The sequence below is a fragment of the Peromyscus leucopus genome, chromosome 4, assembly GCF_004664715.2.
Source record: "Peromyscus leucopus breed LL Stock chromosome 4, UCI_PerLeu_2.1, whole genome shotgun sequence".
Taxonomy (NCBI): Eukaryota; Metazoa; Chordata; class Mammalia; order Rodentia; family Cricetidae; genus Peromyscus; species Peromyscus leucopus.
Genome location: NC_051066.1, coordinates 146,067,233 through 146,083,634, shown reverse-complemented (window position 1 = coordinate 146,083,634; position 16,402 = coordinate 146,067,233). Strand labels below are relative to the sequence as shown.

Genomic DNA, 16,402 nt, shown 5'->3' with positions numbered 1-16,402 from the left:
TTCCCACTGGCTCCCTGTCTTGTGTTCCACCTTCCTGGGGACATCTTTACGTTGGATGTGCCTTTTTTTCTGCTCTCCAGCAACCACTGTCTCTGCTATCCCAGCTCTTCTCTCTGCTGCTTCTTTCCCTTCTCTCCATCCCTGCCCCTCCCTTCCTGGCTCTGTTCCCTGCCCCCACCTCTGCGCGCTCCCCGCCCTTTTGCCTGTTTTTCTCTCCTGGTCTGCGCTCTAGCTGTCTGATTCTCTCGCTTGCTCCAGTGCACCTTTGCAGCTGCATCCCCTCGGATCCTTGTTACGCCGGCCCGCGCCCGTGGGTGCGCGGTCCCTGCGTCCGTGCATTGCTCGCACCCCATCCGCCAGCCTCCCGGAGCCCGCCTCCCCCCGCCGGTACCGCATTGCCGTACTGCAGGGGCGCAGTGCATTGCGCCGGCACCGTCAATAGGTGGACCCCCTCCTGGAGAGATAAAACCGCCGCCGCTGCCGTCGCCAGTCCCTCTGACTGAGACTTCGGCTCTGGGTAAGGACGCACATCCCTGTCTGAGACCCTAGCTTAGATTTCCACCGAGGGTTCGCCTCCTTGGGAACCCAACCCGAGGTAGAGGGGGACACGCGGCACCTAGCTGAGCTACACCCCTGGGTTGGGGTCTCTCGGTCCACACTGGGCATGGTGGGTCCTGTGGCAGTCGGGCGGTGTGTCCCCTAAGTGATTGTTTACTTGGTGACAGTGGCAGGGGGCCTTCTCCTGAAACCTGCGATCACGCTGTCACCGTGACCTTGGGGCTCTCCCAGGCGCTACAGGGCTGGACAGGCTGGTCCGTACAGGTGCTGGCGTGGTTCGGGGCTCTGGGGGTGTCAGTGATTTGTCAGAGAAGGGCAGGGGAGGTGGTGAAACCTGAGGACCCCTACCCCGCCCTACGTGGCTTCCACCCTAGGATGCTCGCCCCCCCCGCGCCCCCCGCGGGCCCCAGCTTCTCCGTTGACCTCTGCCATGCGCAGATACTGAGACCCAGGGCCTGGACCAGATGGTAAGAGTGAGGGTGAGGGCATCTCTGAGGGCACTTTCTGAGGCTGGGTCAGGGTGAGATTTTTATTCCTCTGGCTAGAACAGGACACTCACCTCTCAGCCCTGATGGCTGTCCTCCTGCTTGAGTATGGGGAGGGCCGGAGCTATTCTGGGCCCTTGCCTGGGCACCATCCAGCTGTCTCCCCTGCCAGCCTGTGGGCAGAGAGAGGAAGATGGCGCCCTCGCTTGAGGAGGGGCTGAGGAGTGCTGGCCTTTCTTCATGGTGGCAGCAGATGGGGGTAGGGCAGTGTCCCTTCCTGGGCTGTGTGTGTGTGGGGGGGGGGGTGGCGGCATCGAGGACAGGGAGGACAAGGCACTGGAGAGCTGGGCACAGTGACTCATCACAGGGCTCCTGACTGCTCCAGAGGATCTCTCAGCCTGCTGCTCTGTGATGTCCCGACAGGATTAACCCTTCCTTAAGGAACTTTCCTCCAAATCAACTCTCCAAACATTTACACTCTAACGAACCATTTGGGCTAAGGTAGAGGAACAGGTGGCTTATGAGTGCAACCTGGCTGGACTGGGCTAGGACCAGGGGGCAACCATTCTTCCTCATCCAACCTCAGGTGACTGGGTGAGGGCAAGCTCGAAACAATGCAGGAATGGTGTGGGGTCTCTGCTGGGCCTCCTAATCACCTGTCTCCCTTGTCACTGGCCCACAGAGTTCCTGCCCAGCATACCCTCAAACCCAAGCCAGAGCCCCCACAGTGCCAGCCCCTCCCTCAACCAGGCAGAATGGGCAAGGAGAAGACACACATCAACATTGTGGTCATTGGCCATGTGGACTCAGGCAAGTCCACCACGACAGGCCATCTCATCTACAAATGCGGGGGCATCGACAAGCGGACCATCGAGAAGTTTGAGAAGGAGGCGGCAGAGGTGAGCACCATGGGCCTGGTGCTTGCATTTCTCTGTTTTCTTCCCTCAGTGCATAGGATGTGGGTGTCTGGGGATGGAGGTGAGGAGGGCAGCCTCCCTCTGAGATTTGCTTCATACTGAGGAAGGGAGAATTCGTGCCTGCCCAGGTCCACCAGAGGGCTCTCAGCCTCAGTGGGCCAGAGTGCCTTCAATCCTTATCCTTTTGCTCCCCAGGGCTGAAGCTGTGCTGGATGTGGTGCTGCCCTCACTTGTCTTGCAACAGCCAGGGCTCAAGGATGCTATTAATAGCCGATTGATGGGCAGCAGTCTTGCCAGCTCCACTTTCTCCAGATACGCTGGGGAAGGTTGCTGGTTCAGGATGGTGCCTGGAAGTGGGGGATGGGGGCGTGGGGGTGGGGGGTGGTCTCGGCAGTCTGTTCCTGGCTGAGACCTACAAATGGGCAGTGGTTGTAACTGAATTCTCTTCTCTGCCCTCAGAAGAGCTGGCTCTCGGATAAGGCCAGGCCTGAGGGCAGCAACTCTGTGCTGAACTCCTGCTCCAGTGTGTACATGGGTTTCGAGCCACAACTCTGTGTGTATGGGCCTGAGCTTTTACCCTTTCCGGAGTGTTCTGAGGGGAGGTGGTAGGAGGAGCTGAGGGACTGAAGGTCACCTGGGTCAGGTCCTAGCTGGGTTTTGTGTGGTTCTGTCTGGACAGCTCCTTCACACTGGGCAGCATCCCTGGAGTGCAGAAGGCTGTCCTGTGAGATTCTGGTAGGGAGTTGTGTTCAGCTGAGCAATGGCCACAGTTGTGGTCCAGGCTGAAGGAGTCTCACCAGGAGTTTCACTCTGGCACAAGTTGGCAGAAAGCAGTCAGCCTGCTCTTAGTGGGGGTGTTCTTCTCCTGTTTTGGTGGAAGGGGGGAAGGTGATGCCTCAGCTATTTGGAAGTATGCATCAGCTACAGAAAGAGCTGGAAGGCAAGACTTTTCTCAAAACCTTGACCAATTTATTTATTTTTAAAGTTTTCCTTTTTTTGAAATAATAACTCAGTTTTTTTAAAAAAATTTAATAGCCCCAAGTCCAATGAGATAATTGACCTATAACTGACTAGGGTGTGGAATCTTAGCCTCAGGTAGTGAGGAACCCTTTGCCAGAGACAGGAGTTTAATGAGGTCTGGCAACTTCCAGATGCTCATGCCCCCTACTGGGGGACTTGTGTGTCCACAACCATTTAGGAGGGGAATGGGGCTGGCTGATCTAGGTGGCTTCATTTTGTGGCAGAGCAGAGTTTGGGTGTCAGCACCAGAGAAATGGTACAGAGGTCCCTGATTCAAGGTGCTTTAGCCCAGCCCTAAATGGCTGTTTAGGGTTGTTTCCCATGGCTGTTTCCATGGCCCAGGGCACGTGGATGTGACCTCTGAGTCCTGGGTCCTATCCTGAATTGTGCCCCTACCCTTTCAGATGGGAAAGGGCTCCTTTAAATATGCCTGGGTGCTGGACAAGCTGAAGGCAGAGCGGGAGCGCGGCATCACCATTGACATCTCCCTCTGGAAGTTTGAGACCACCAAGTACTACATTACCATCATTGATGCCCCAGGCCACCGGGACTTCATCAAGAACATGATCACCGGCACATCCCAGGTGTGCAGGGAGGGCACCTGGCCCAAGAGCTCTCCTGCAGTGTCAGTGTCTCTTGTACTTCCTGCCAGGACAGAGCCCCACCCAGGTCACCTCCATCCTGCTTGACACAGAGTCCCTCAAGAACTGAGTCAGGGCTTATATCTCAGCTAGATGGGATGCCTGCAGGGTTACCCCACCACTGTTAGGGCCAGCAGACAGACAGAGGGGGAAATTGTGGACATGTCCTTTACAGACAAATTCTTGTAGAAGAGGCCACACTAGGAACAATGGATGTGGGTAGAAAATCAGTCAGACCAAACAATCAGAATAGAACCAAAGGCCAAATGACTCCCCCTAGGGCACATGGCCTGTTGGTGCTGGAGCTGATGGCCAGTTCTGGGCCTCCTTGACTCAGAGCCTGGTGGAGGAGTCCCCTGCTACCTTTGAGGCAGAGATCCTGAGTCTCTCCCCAGGATAACTGCCCAGGCCCCATTTTGTGGGTGGTAGGGCTACATAAAAGGCTGGGCCAGGGGCTTACTGTGTCTGACCTGTTGGATAGGCCGACTGTGCAGTGCTGATCGTGGCAGCAGGTGTGGGCGAGTTTGAGGCAGGCATCTCCAAGAACGGGCAAACCCGGGAACACGCACTCCTGGCCTACACTCTGGGTGTGAAGCAGCTCATTGTGGGTGTCAACAAGATGGACTCTACAGAACCAGCCTACAGTGAGAAGCGCTATGATGAGATTGTCAAGGAGGTCAGCGCCTACATCAAGAAGATTGGCTACAACCCAGCCACAGTGCCCTTCGTGCCCATCTCAGGCTGGCATGGTGACAACATGCTGGAGCCTTCACCCAATGTGAGTGAAGATAGGTATGGTGAGGGCAGTGCTGACCTTCCCAAGAGCCCAGGGCTCCAGGACCCTAAGTCAGGGTGGGCCAAGCTTCCTTTGGTCTAGCTGAATTTCTGTGAGCACTGTAGTGATAAGTATCAGCCTTCTGGGGATACCTCTTAGTAAGGGATCTGCACTTGGGCTCCTCTAGCTCAGCCTCCCCATGAGGTGAAAAGAGGAAGATGAGGCTCCTTCTCTGGCTACTGCCTGTTGGGTCCTGGATCTCACTATGGGGGAAGATCAGTTTTTAGTTCTCTCAAGCCACTGTCCTGGCTTTGGATACTGTGTGTAACCAACAAAGGTCCTCCTCAGTTGCCTCCCCTGAGGTCTGAAGCATGTCCCTGGGCTGGCCTGGAGAGTGGAGGAATGTCTCTTGGCTGGTCATCTGGGAAGCTTGAAGCTTCTGCAGCTCTGGGCCTCTGAGTTGGGGGTGAAGAGGAGGACATTTTTCAGAGAGAGCTTGGGACCTAGATCTTGGTCTATCCAGAGGAGACCCCTGTCCTAGAAAGGTGGGCACTCAGCTTTAGTCAGCCTTGCAGCTGCCCACAATGAGTGAAACGGCATGAGGATAGCCTCTCTGGAGACAGCTGGGGGACCCCGGTGTATGGGGACAGAGTTGGGCAGGCAGGGGATACTCCATCTTGCTCTCGCTGATGTGTGATTATCAGGGCCTTAGAATCCCCTGGAGACCTTTGATCAGCAGGTCCTCCCCTGCCCCCTCAGCTCCCTACTGCTCTATTGTGCTCTGGGGCTCTGCTGACCTGAGGTGCCTAAGACTTTGACCTAAAGACAAAGGCAGGGGGACACACAGTCCCTTGGGTGGATTTACTTCTTGTCTGTGACAGGTAGACCATGAGGAGTTCTGTCAGGAGGGCTTAAAGTCATCCTCCAGAAAGGCCCTTGTGGTGATGGTGGTGGTGGTGGTAGACCCTGATCTTGGAGACGGCAGAGCCTCTGGGGCTGGGGCAGAGGCTGGACTTTATCCTTGATGTGGCCATTGGCTAGACTTGAGCCCCGTTCCCCTGGTTCTTACCCTGTCTAGGGCTGTGACTGACCAGGTCCCTGAGGGATTAGGGTATCAGGCCAGGTTGAGGGGCCTCATTTGTAAGTGTTGATGACATGACAGCACAGTCTGGGGAGGTGTTTCTGTTTGTTGCTCCTTCCCTCTTTTCTAAGGTGTGTTTCTTCAGGGTCCCTGTGAGGGTGGGAAGGTGAGAAGGGGGTGAAGAGCAAGATATTCAGCTTGGACAATGAATCTCCCTCCCCAGGCTACCCCTTAGGCAGGTGCCACCCCCAGAATCTTGGAGATCTGAGGCTGAGGGTGTGGTCAGATGGGTTGCCCTATAATTGGTACCTTTTTTCTGCTGCCCAGATGCCATGGTTCAAGGGCTGGAAAGTAGAGCGCAAGGAAGGAAATGCAAGTGGCGTGTCCCTGCTAGAAGCCCTGGACACAATCCTGCCCCCAACTCGCCCCACTGACAAGCCCCTTCGCCTTCCACTGCAGGATGTGTACAAGATTGGTGGTGAGTGAGGTCTCAGTACTGGAGCTCATTGTTGCCTGCAGGCTCTGTCTCCAGCCTTGGCCAGGACATCAACAAGGAACCCTCAGGCTGGTTGTCTCTACCTCTCTCAGTCACCCCTCCCACCCACCTCTGCCCATCCATCAGTTCACCCAGCATTCAATTGGATTCCTTTCCCACTCCCCACTTCCCCAAGCGCTCAGCCAGGAGCTAGAGACATTAGATGGGTGTACTGAACCGAGACTTCACCTGCAGGTGAGGTGTGCCTGTCTCATGGGAGCAGTCCTAGTCCAGGAGTGAGAAATGCAAGTCATTAGTCAATAGATACCAAAGCCAAATATGAGACAAGCAAAGGGGGAAGAATGAGAATATCGTGCTGATGCTCACTCCAAACAGAGGACAACTGCTGCCCTTTCTCTGTCACCCATAATGCCACCACCTCCAAGCTTCCAGGAGATGGTGGAGGGCTGTGCTCTCTCTCCCAGCCACTTGCTCTTCAGGGTATCCCTGTGGCAGCCACACTGTCAGTGTGGGCAGGCCTGTCAGGAGTGCTGGGGCTAGATGCCTCTTCAGTGGTAGAACCACAGTGCTACAGCAGGACCTGGGAATCCGGTGTGAGCAAGAGCAACCCTAGTGAGTTGGCCCTTGCCTGGCTGAGATCCTCAGAGACAGGGGAATGCTTGTGGTGCCCCCCTCCCAGGGAGACACCCCGTCTTCCTTCCACTGCCCTGTCCCTTATCCTTCAATTCTGGCAACTCTGATCTAGTCTCTTTAGGGGAGACTCTCCTGCTATCACCTCACTCTCTGCTTGTCTGGGGACCCCTGTCTCCTTTCTCCCTCTATGAGTCTGTTTTCCTTGACCCCCTTCAGAGAGAAGCAAGTCCTGAGCCCTGTCTACTTCCAGGCTCTCTGCTTTTTGCTTTGCCCTGCCCTTCTCTGGCCTGCCTCTCACAGTGCCCTCTCTCGGCCTAGGCATTGGGACTGTGCCTGTGGGCCGAGTGGAGACTGGCATCCTTCGGCCTGGTATGGTGGTGACCTTTGCGCCAGTAAACATCACCACAGAGGTGAAGTCTGTGGAAATGCACCATGAGGCACTCAGCGAGGCCCTCCCTGGTGATAACGTCGGCTTCAATGTGAAAAATGTGTCGGTCAAGGATATTCGCCGGGGCAATGTCTGTGGGGACAGCAGATCTGACCCACCTCAGGAGGCTGCCCAGTTCACCTCCCAGGTTGGTGGCTGTACCAGTGTGTGTGGACATTCCTTCTGAGAACCGGAGGAGAGGTGGGCTGAGGTATCCCCTGGCACTGAAGGGGGAAGCCTTCCATTTCACCCTAAGGCCACTCAGTGTTCAAAGGGTGCTCAGAGTTACAGCAGGTAAGCAGAGCCTCAAGGCTCCTACTCTGGGATATCTGCCCTTTAAAAATGCTTTTATTAACTTGCTGCCTGGGGTATCACTGTAGCACTTTATTTTCTTAACTAAAAAACAAAACAATCTACTTATTTTAGTGTGTGTGTGTGTGTGTGTGTGTGTGTGTGTGTGTGTGTGTGTACATGCCACAGTACATGTGTGGAGGTCAGAGTGCAACTTGGAATCAGTTCTCTACTCCATCATGTGGCTTGCAGGGATTGAACTCAGGTCTTCAGGACCTGGCAGCAAGCACCTTGGTCCTAGAGTGATTTTGCTGACCTCCCTCTACATTCTCATTGCACACTCTCAATTTTAGAACGGTTTTATTGACATGTAATAGAAATACTATAATTATGGTTCAGCTTTGTCCTGGCATCCTTGGTTCTGGTCAGGGTTAGCCTGTGCAGTCCTGGTCCTTTCAAACGGTGCAGCTATCTGCTGACTGCCTCATGTTTGCACATGCTTAGCAAGACGTTGGGGTATGAGCCCAGAAGTGGGGTCCCTGTGGCCTGAGCATTCCCTGCACAAAATCATAGGGATCGGGAGGTGACCCTGTGACTGGAGCCACCCCTTCTAACACTGGCCCTGTTCCAGGAGACCTGACTCATGGCTGTCTTCAACTCTGCTCTCAGGTCATCATCCTGAACCACCCTGGGCAAATCAGCGCTGGCTACTCGCCAGTCATCGACTGTCACACGGCCCACATTGCCTGCAAGTTTGCGGAGCTGAAGGAGAAGATTGACCGGCGTTCTGGCAAGAAGCTGGAGGACAATCCCAAGTCCCTGAAGTCTGGTGATGCCGCCATTGTTGAGATGGTCCCTGGAAAACCCATGTGTGTGGAGAGCTTCTCACAGTACCCACCCCTCGGTGAGCTGGGTGATCCAAGGTGTAACCCAAGATGGTGGTTGATCCAAGCTGGGGTCGATACATTGCTGGCGGGCAGGGTCAGGGGTTCCTTTACCATGGCAAACTACTGAGCAAAGTGCAGCGTTTAGTAGGAGGTCTCATTACACACAAAGACACACACATAGACAGACAGACAGACAGACGCACGCACGCACGAACGCACACCACCGCCCCTCCCTGATTGACAGACAGATCTGGGATAGTGCTTCTTTTATTTGGAAGAACCCCTAAGGGATTTCCCTGGCACCAACAGCAAGTCGAATGATTTTCCCCTTACACCCCTTAAGCGGCGTTAAGCTGTTCTGCGATGCCCAATGCACCTGCGCATTGCATCCTGGGCGCCCCCACAGTTTACGCATCTCTCCCGACAGGCCGCTTCGCCGTGCGCGACATGCGGCAGACTGTGGCCGTGGGCGTCATCAAGAACGTGGAGAAGAAGAGCGGCGGCGCCGGCAAGGTCACCAAGTCCGCACAGAAGGCGCAGAAAGCGGGCAAGTGAAGCGCGGGCGCCCGCGGCGTGGCCCTCCCCGACGGCGCCGCGCCGCGCCCCCAGCCCCGCCCCCGGCACTGGCCCCGCCCCCTCACCCGCCCCAGGCGTGGTCCCTCCCCCCCGGCTCCCCGCCAGGCGCATGTCTGCACCTCCGCTTGTAAGAGGCTCTACGTCAGCGACTGGATGCTCGCCATCAAGGTCCAGTGGAAATTCTTCAAGAGGAAAAGCGCCCCCGCCCCAGGCTTCCGCACCAGCGCTCACCACGCACGCTCAGTGCCGGTTTTCCCAATAAACTGAGCGACCCCAGAGCCGTGTGTGCCTACTGCTGGGGCCCTGTTTATCAAAGTCCCGTTACCCAAGGTGTTCAATCTGGCACATTTCAGGTGACACACTGCCAGGTGACCTAGCCAACTGCCCTCCTAAGCTTCGTGGGTAGGCAGTGGGGCCCAGCTAGGTGAGGATGGAAACGACCCATTTTGTGTGCCTTGGTGGGATGTGCAAGACCAACCGTAGAACCCAAACTGTGGCTGGGTGTTCTGAAGGGCCCCCTAAGGAACCGTGAGACCTGAGAGCGCCTCCCCACGAGTGTGGGTACACACTTCTTTCCCCTAGGTTTCCGGGGAAAGGTTCTGACAGAAGCCCACCTTGCTCCCGCTCCTGCCTGCTGAGCCAGCCCCATGTCCATGCTGCCCCTTACCCCAGATCTTCACTCTTTAAACTGCAGCAACACCTGCTCCAGAAGCCAGGAGGCCAATGGTTTTTGTCAGGTGGTTTGGGATTGGTCCATTTGTCCTAGAACATGTCATGACTTTGACAGCCAGGCAAGGCAGATGGTAGGACTATGCTCCACTCACTGCTGTCCCAGGAAGCTGCCCTCTCCACTTCCCGCCTCTCAAGGTCTGTTCTTGTTATTGCAGGTAGGGGTTGGGTAGGGTGAGCAGATTCCCTCCACAGGGTCAAAGTAAAGCTCTCTGGAGCCTCAGGCAAGGGTTCTGGTCCTTAGTATTCCCACAAGGTCCCATTGTGTCAATCTCCTAGGGCTACTGTAACAAATGGCCACACACAGTGTGAGTTTGGAGCCAGATAATGGTGCAATCAGCACCACTGGGCAGAGGTGAAATGTTGTAGCCCTCTCCTCTCCTGGCTTCATTGGCATGTTTGGGCTAATGGCCCAACTACTGCAGTCTGCTTTTTCACGTAGCTTCATCTTTTCTGAGAGTGTGAAATCTCTCTCCTGTAAGGACACCTGTGGCTGTACTCAGAGTATATCTGGAGAACCCGGATAAGCTTCCACCTTCTCAAATGCATCTTCAAAATCCTTCCTGACACATATTTGCTGTTCTAGGTTTCAGGTGTCAGGTTCCTGATACCCTCAATACATTCAGCCTCTATGCTAGATGAAGACAGAGAATGCAGCTGTGATGGGCAATTCTGACATCCAGCGAAATGGGCACACAGTCCGAGTTCTCACCTCAGTATCCATGAAGGCAGGATAGGAAGGGAGAAGACCTGCATGGCTGGGAATTGATGTGTTTGGGAAAGTGGTTCCTCAGGGCTGCTGAATGCCTGCAGACCCACACAGGGTGGGTTTGAACTAATGAATGTCAGGCCTCTGAGGGAAGGCTGTTGGATACAGACACCCAGGTGAATCTGAACTTCAGATGGATATCAGATACTTTTTTTTTTTTTTGAGACAAGGTTTCTCTGTGTAATGGCTCTGGCTGTCCTGGAACTCACTCTGTAGACCAGGCTGGTCTCAAACTCACAGAGATCCACCTGCCTCTGCCTCCCAAGTGCTGGGATTAAAGGTGTGCGATACTACCACCTGGCAGATACTTTTTAATATAAAAGATTTGAGACATTTATAGTAAAAATGAGTTGATTGTTTATCTGGAATTCTGATTTGGGTGTCCTGTATTTTGTCTGATGGCTCTATCCAAGGACACTAGGTATCTCCTGGACTTCTGGCTAATTCTGGGTCTTTCCTGGGTCACCATTATTGGCAGGAGGGATCAGGTAGAGTGTGTTAGCTGTTAGCTCAGGAAGTGGTTTTTTTTTGTTTTTTGTTTTTTGTTTTTTTTTAAGAAAGCTGTTTTAACACTTAGTCCTCTTTGAATTGGGGTCAAATTAAGAAAATTCATTAGCCTGAGTGAGACAGGACAAATGTAAAGAAACAGCCCCTGGCTAGAATTAAAGGAAGCCCTCTAGGCAGACCCTACCTCATCCTCCTGTCTCTGGTTGCTGTAGCAAACTCTGGTGTCCTCTGGGAATCCTGGCTACCCAAACACTACAGGTTGTCCCAATTCTGCCCAGCTAGCTGGTCACAGTGGCATGTGTTGGGCTACACTGTCCTTCACTAGACACACATTCCACGGATACCCTGGGTTGCACTCCTGGTTCCCACTGGAGTCATTGGTAAATGAATGTCTGCTGACTCTGGCGGCCCAGAAGGTGGAACCTCTGGGGAAGGTCTTTAAGCCTTGGGCCCCTCTTCAAGGGTGTAGTGATGATGAAGGCAAGCACAAATTCCTGGGTCTGAGGCCTGAAGGGTTCTGGACCTTACTGTAGTCTCTACTTCAGTTCAGGGCAGAACTCCGTGGTAGACTGGAGAAGACAGAATCTGGACTGAGTTCCTGGTGTCTGTAGTCAGTGGGGTCAACACATAGAGTCACCTCTGAGACCACCAGGACATTCCCTTTGTCCTCTGAGTTAGGGCTTCTTATGCCCATCCTACCTATATCTCTTCCAAAGGCAGGGACTGATTCTCCACTTCCTATTGGGTTTCTGGGGAGTTCCAGGAGCTACCCACACTTAGGCCAGGAGGGACATCAGAGGACAGTAGCCACTGACCACATATCAGAGCTGAAAGATAAAGGGGTAAGAGATGCATCTGCTTGCCTGAGGAATGCTCAGCACTGGTTTGAAGTATGAGCACCCAGTGACCATTGTACGTGCCTTTGCTGTTGCCTGAGCCAGAGCTGAGATGGAGGGGAACTTAGAGCAGAGAGAACTCAGGGCACGTGGGAGCTGAGGAAAGGCAGCACACACAGGGAGACTGGAGGCTGGCCCCTGGACACTGGCTTGGGGTGAGTAGCAGGCAGCTAGACAGGAAGGTTGTGGATTAATGATGTATTACCATAGCTGAGAATGCCCATGGGCCTGGCAGGGGTGACAGGATCAAGGCTGGGGTTGTTGTTTGCCTGAAGGGGATCCCAGGCCTAGGAGGGTGTCCATGATGGCAGCCTCCAGGGTAGGGAACACAGTCCTGAGGCACATTTCTGAAGGCAGTGTATGGGGTGGGGTGAGGGTCAGGGAATGCCACCCTATGCTGGGTTAGTGAATAATTTACAGCAGACTCCACCAATGCTGACCAGCAGCCTCCATACATACTTTGAAGGCCTTTGAAAGATTCATGAGGCATCAACAGTGGGACGTCACAGTAGGTTGCTGAGCTGGCCAAATATGATTTGTCTCTTGCCTGGCCTCCCCAGGGTTGCTGCACCCTCCTGTAAATGTTTGTAGAGGGAACTTTATTTCCTTCCCTGGGATCCTGAGGGTGACAATATGTCATCTAATGGTGGCTTCTGAGCCCACTTTAAGGACTGAGCCTTGTGGCAGCTTTGGGAGCCTGGAGCTTTCCACATTCTGTGTTATAGTAATGACCTTCTTTGAGGATAGCTGTGGGTACCCATCGGAGCTTCTGAATGGGATTGTGGGTGTGAGGATTAGTGTTTGCCAATGTGTGCTTATGTAGGCCTGGGACTGTGTGGGTGTAGCCTGGGTGTGGAACTGCACACATGTGGGGCTGTGTAGCAGAGAACCTGAAGGAATGTCTCAGAGATGTTAGAGGTAGCTTATATATGCACATGTATATGCTTGTGTGAACGTGCTTGCTTACCAGTATATGCTTTGTATATATGTGTGTGCACACACAGAGAGACTGGTTTCATGCCTGTGTTTTAGCTCTGCCTCTGCTGCTGGCTTGCTGCTGGGTTGGGGCTGACTGTCCAGGAGGGGCCTTCTGGGTGGCTGGACCAAAACAGCCCCGGGGAAGCTCTTTCTGTCATGTATGGAGCAAGTGTTAATCACCAGGACTGTACTAGCACATGCACGGGACTGGTGGCCACTTCTAGACTCTGTTTATTGGTGTGAGGGAAATCTCTTCCCTAGAGATGGTGAATGAGGACCCTAAATGAGATCTGGGGAGCCTGAGGTGCGGGCTCAGTTCTGGCTTCCTTTGCTGTGTCTGATGTTTCGTTTGGGGTTGTTTGGCAGAAGAGGGCCATGGGCAGCAACAAGGCCATTGAGGCTGCATGAGGCTGAGAGCTGCTCAGGTGTGGCATTGGTCATGGCTCCTGCTGGTGTGTTGGTCAACTTAGTCCCATCAAATCAGAGTCAGAATTTGGATGGAGGGTCTGAGTGACAGGAGACACAGAAACTGGGATAGTGTGAGATAGTATATGGCCCTATTTATTCCTTCTTTGTCTCCAAGCGTCTGGAAAGAGGGCAGGCGATGAGGCGTTTGTCCTGGCTACAGTGTAGGGGTGGGCCACTATCTGGCCACAGGCCGCTCCCTATTCTTCTCGGCACTGGCTCACTTCGTTCTTTGGAAGATGCTACAACACAGATTCAGTGTAACCTGGGGCAAATAGCAGGATCTGAGGGTGGACCAAGAACTAGGGTGCATAAGGAGCTGGGGGCTGTAGTAGAGCTGGGGGTGTAGCAGGAGTAGGACACAGCACAGCTGGGGGCTATAGTAGGAGCTGGAGGTGTAGCAGAGGCTGGGGGTACAGAAGGAACTGGGGGTGTAGCAGGATCTTGGGGTGTGGCTGGAGCTGGAGATGCAGCTATAGGCAGAGCTTGTATAATGAGTCTGAGGAGGGATTTGTGGAGCAGGGAGAAGTTCACATTCTCTGGTTATCTCCCTGAAGATGCCAAAAAAGGCTGCCACCCTGCCTTGCTCTAGGTGTCAACATCCTGAGTGGGAGGGAATCTTCCAGCCCAGGCCTGTGCAGGGTGTGGCATGGGTCATAGGCATGAAGGGCTCTTCCTTGTAGTCCCACCTCCTAGAAGGTTGAGGCTGCTTCCAACTGGCCCTTTGGCTGTCTTTTTGGTACCCTCTCACTGCTTCCCTGATGCATCCCTGACGGCCTCAGTTTTTGTCTTGATTGCTGAGGAAGGCAGAGCCTGGCAGAGATGAGCTTGGCAGAGACAAGCCTGGCAGAGATGCGCCTAGCCCGCTGGAGTCGGCTCATTTATTTTTACCTTAACACTTATATAACACTGTGCGGCATCGTTTCAACGCTCCACAAATCTCATTCCACTGTCATCGAATCCTGCAGTGTGATTGTCTTATTCCCATTATAGATAAAGAAACAAAGGCACAGACTCAGATACCTCCCCACTCCTGGAAGTTAAGCTTACAGATGAGACACAGGCAGTGACCCCCACTGTCCTGCAGCACTCTCAAAGGAGCATTATCCTACCATCTGAGAACAGAAACAACAAAGTTGCTTCCCTGAAGCTGGATGCTGGGCTCATGCCAATACTCTGGATGTCCTAAAAGCCCTTCCTAGGGATAGGTAGTCTTCTTTCATGTGCCTCCACTCTGCCCTCCTTCCTCAAGAACATTATCATCTCTTGGCTTTGGTGTGCTCAGAGCAATGTTGAGAGGGGCGCTGAGAGAAGATCTGTTTATTTTGGCTGTTTCGTGCTGGGTTGCAAAAGGTTACATACCACAAACAGGTGCATTTAAAGAAAGGATATGTTTCTGACATTTCTAGGAGATACAGTCTCATGGAAAACTCCATATTCCTCTGGTTCCTGCAATCTTTTCACCCCCTTTCCACCATGTTGCCTGACCCTTAGGTGCAGGAATGTTTTGTAGAACTCTCCTCTGGGACTGGGGTTTGAACTCTTCAATTTCATTGGTTGTGGTTTTCCATAATGGTGTCCATCTGTTACAAAGAGATGTTTCCTTGATGAAGTGTGAGAACTGCACTTACCCTTGGGGATAAGGACAAATATTTAGAATGTAGCTAGGGATTATGGTACTTTAGTAAAATGATTGCTGTAGGTGCTCCTCCAAGCCCATGACTTCACTAGCCCTGGGCAACTGGCTAGGTTTCCAACACCAAGCACGATTCCCTTCTTGTTGAATGGGTTCTAAGTCCAATAAGAGAGCTGTTGGTTACCGCCAAGGCATGCATGACACTATTACAGCTGCACCCTAGGGTCATTATTGTGTTTCATAGGCGTCATAGCTGGGTGGGACTAACTGTTGGTTGCTTCCTTTGGAAACTGCCATGGTGCTCTCTTGAACCATGAAAGCTACCATTTGAAAGAGAGCAAGAAGGGCTATAAGAGAGGCTTTGGAGGGAGGAAAAGGAGGGGGAAATGATTTAATTATATTACAATTTCAAAAATAAAGAAAAAAACCCAAAACAACAGAAAAAGGAAGAATATGGTTAACCCAAATTTCTTAACTTTAGCACCAACGACATTTGGGCTGGATAATTGTCTTGTGGGGTAGTGTGTTTACACTGTGGCACCATATTAAGTGTGTTACACTAGTTTTGGGGACAGGTAGCCTCTCTGTAGTGCACATTTTACTGTCTTGCTCCTCAGAGCCAGCCTTGGGTTATGTAGCATTCACTCTTCTTCTGTAGCCATTGGAAGATCTGTGTTGGAGCCATGGGAGAGGTGGGTACTTGGGTCATTGTGGCCACTCTCCTGTTATTAAGCAGCTGGACACAGCTAGGAAGGTCAGGCTGTGTTGCCATTTGTCCTGTTCTAAGAGGAGGCTGTGATTCTCCTTCTGCCAGAGGAAGATTGGGGGCTTTGTTAGCAGCTGTGGCAGAATCACCCAAAGCCTGGACTCAAACAGAGAAGTCTATTTCTCAGCTTTGGAGGCACAAATCCAGGACTGAGGTGTATGGGGAGGATCTGCCTCTGGGCCTGCAACCTTCTCTGTGGTCTCATGTGGGAGGGAGCAGAGAAGGTGCTTAGGCTGCCGCTCGCTCCCTAGCCTTGGACTGGAGCATGGGGCTCCATCCTCACCATTTACTCTTCCCCAGATGCCCTGAACATACACCATCACTTTGGGGTAGGAACCCAACAAATCAATTTGGGAGACACAAACAAATTGAGCCTAGTCCAGGATTTGCTCAAACAAATCTAAGGCCTTGAGTCTAGGCCTTAGACTGCTCAAGATCATCCAACTTGCAAGAGCTACAGGGCCCCTGGGGGTCACACTCTGTAACAGGCATGGCCCTGCCCTTAACACCACCTTGGCTTTGACAAAAGAGGAAGGTGAGCTTGATGCTGGGATGTAGCCGCAGGGGTCACAGGAAAAGGCTGAAGCTCCTGTTGAGTATTCCCAAGTCACCTGCTGGTGGGGCATTTGCTAACTTTGTCTAAGGGTAAGAGTCAGTTGCAGAAGAAACCTCAAAGGCCTATGAGCCCTTCCCCAGGCTGGAAAGTGCTATTCAAGCCTACTGGTCAAGCAAGGCACCCTAGCAAGCCTGGGCTGGCTGTAGGCAGGAGCCAGCAGCAGATGACTTGTGCGTGGGCAGGTGCTGACCACTCTGCCAGCAGGAGCATCTCTGGAGAACAGAGTTCCAGCCACCCACACCCTCCCAGGGTA

General features: G+C 53.2%; 1 protein-coding gene across 3 annotated transcripts; it reads left to right on the top strand.

Annotated features, from left to right (window-relative positions):
- The first annotated feature begins 428 nt into the window (after positions 1 to 428).
- Positions 429 to 9,065, top strand: Eef1a2 (eukaryotic translation elongation factor 1 alpha 2). 3 transcript variants are annotated; one of them, XM_028885285.2, is made up of 9 exons: positions 429 to 517; positions 726 to 822; positions 1,726 to 1,942; positions 3,385 to 3,564; positions 4,103 to 4,399; positions 5,805 to 5,955; positions 6,925 to 7,181; positions 7,994 to 8,228; positions 8,639 to 9,065. In XM_028885285.2, the coding sequence occupies exons 3-9, from the start codon at positions 1,799 to 1,801 to the stop codon at positions 8,764 to 8,766; spliced, it is 1,392 nt and encodes a 463-aa protein (XP_028741118.1). In that variant the 5' UTR covers positions 429 to 517; positions 726 to 822; positions 1,726 to 1,798; the 3' UTR covers positions 8,767 to 9,065. The 3 variants fall into 3 exon arrangements, with proteins under 3 accessions (XP_028741118.1, XP_028741117.1, XP_037061381.1); XM_028885284.2 differs by lacking the exons at positions 429 to 517; positions 726 to 822 and adding an exon at positions 933 to 1,025; XM_037205486.1 differs by lacking the exons at positions 429 to 517; positions 726 to 822 and adding an exon at positions 1,414 to 1,629.
- The last annotated feature ends 7,337 nt before the right edge of the window (positions 9,066 to 16,402 follow it).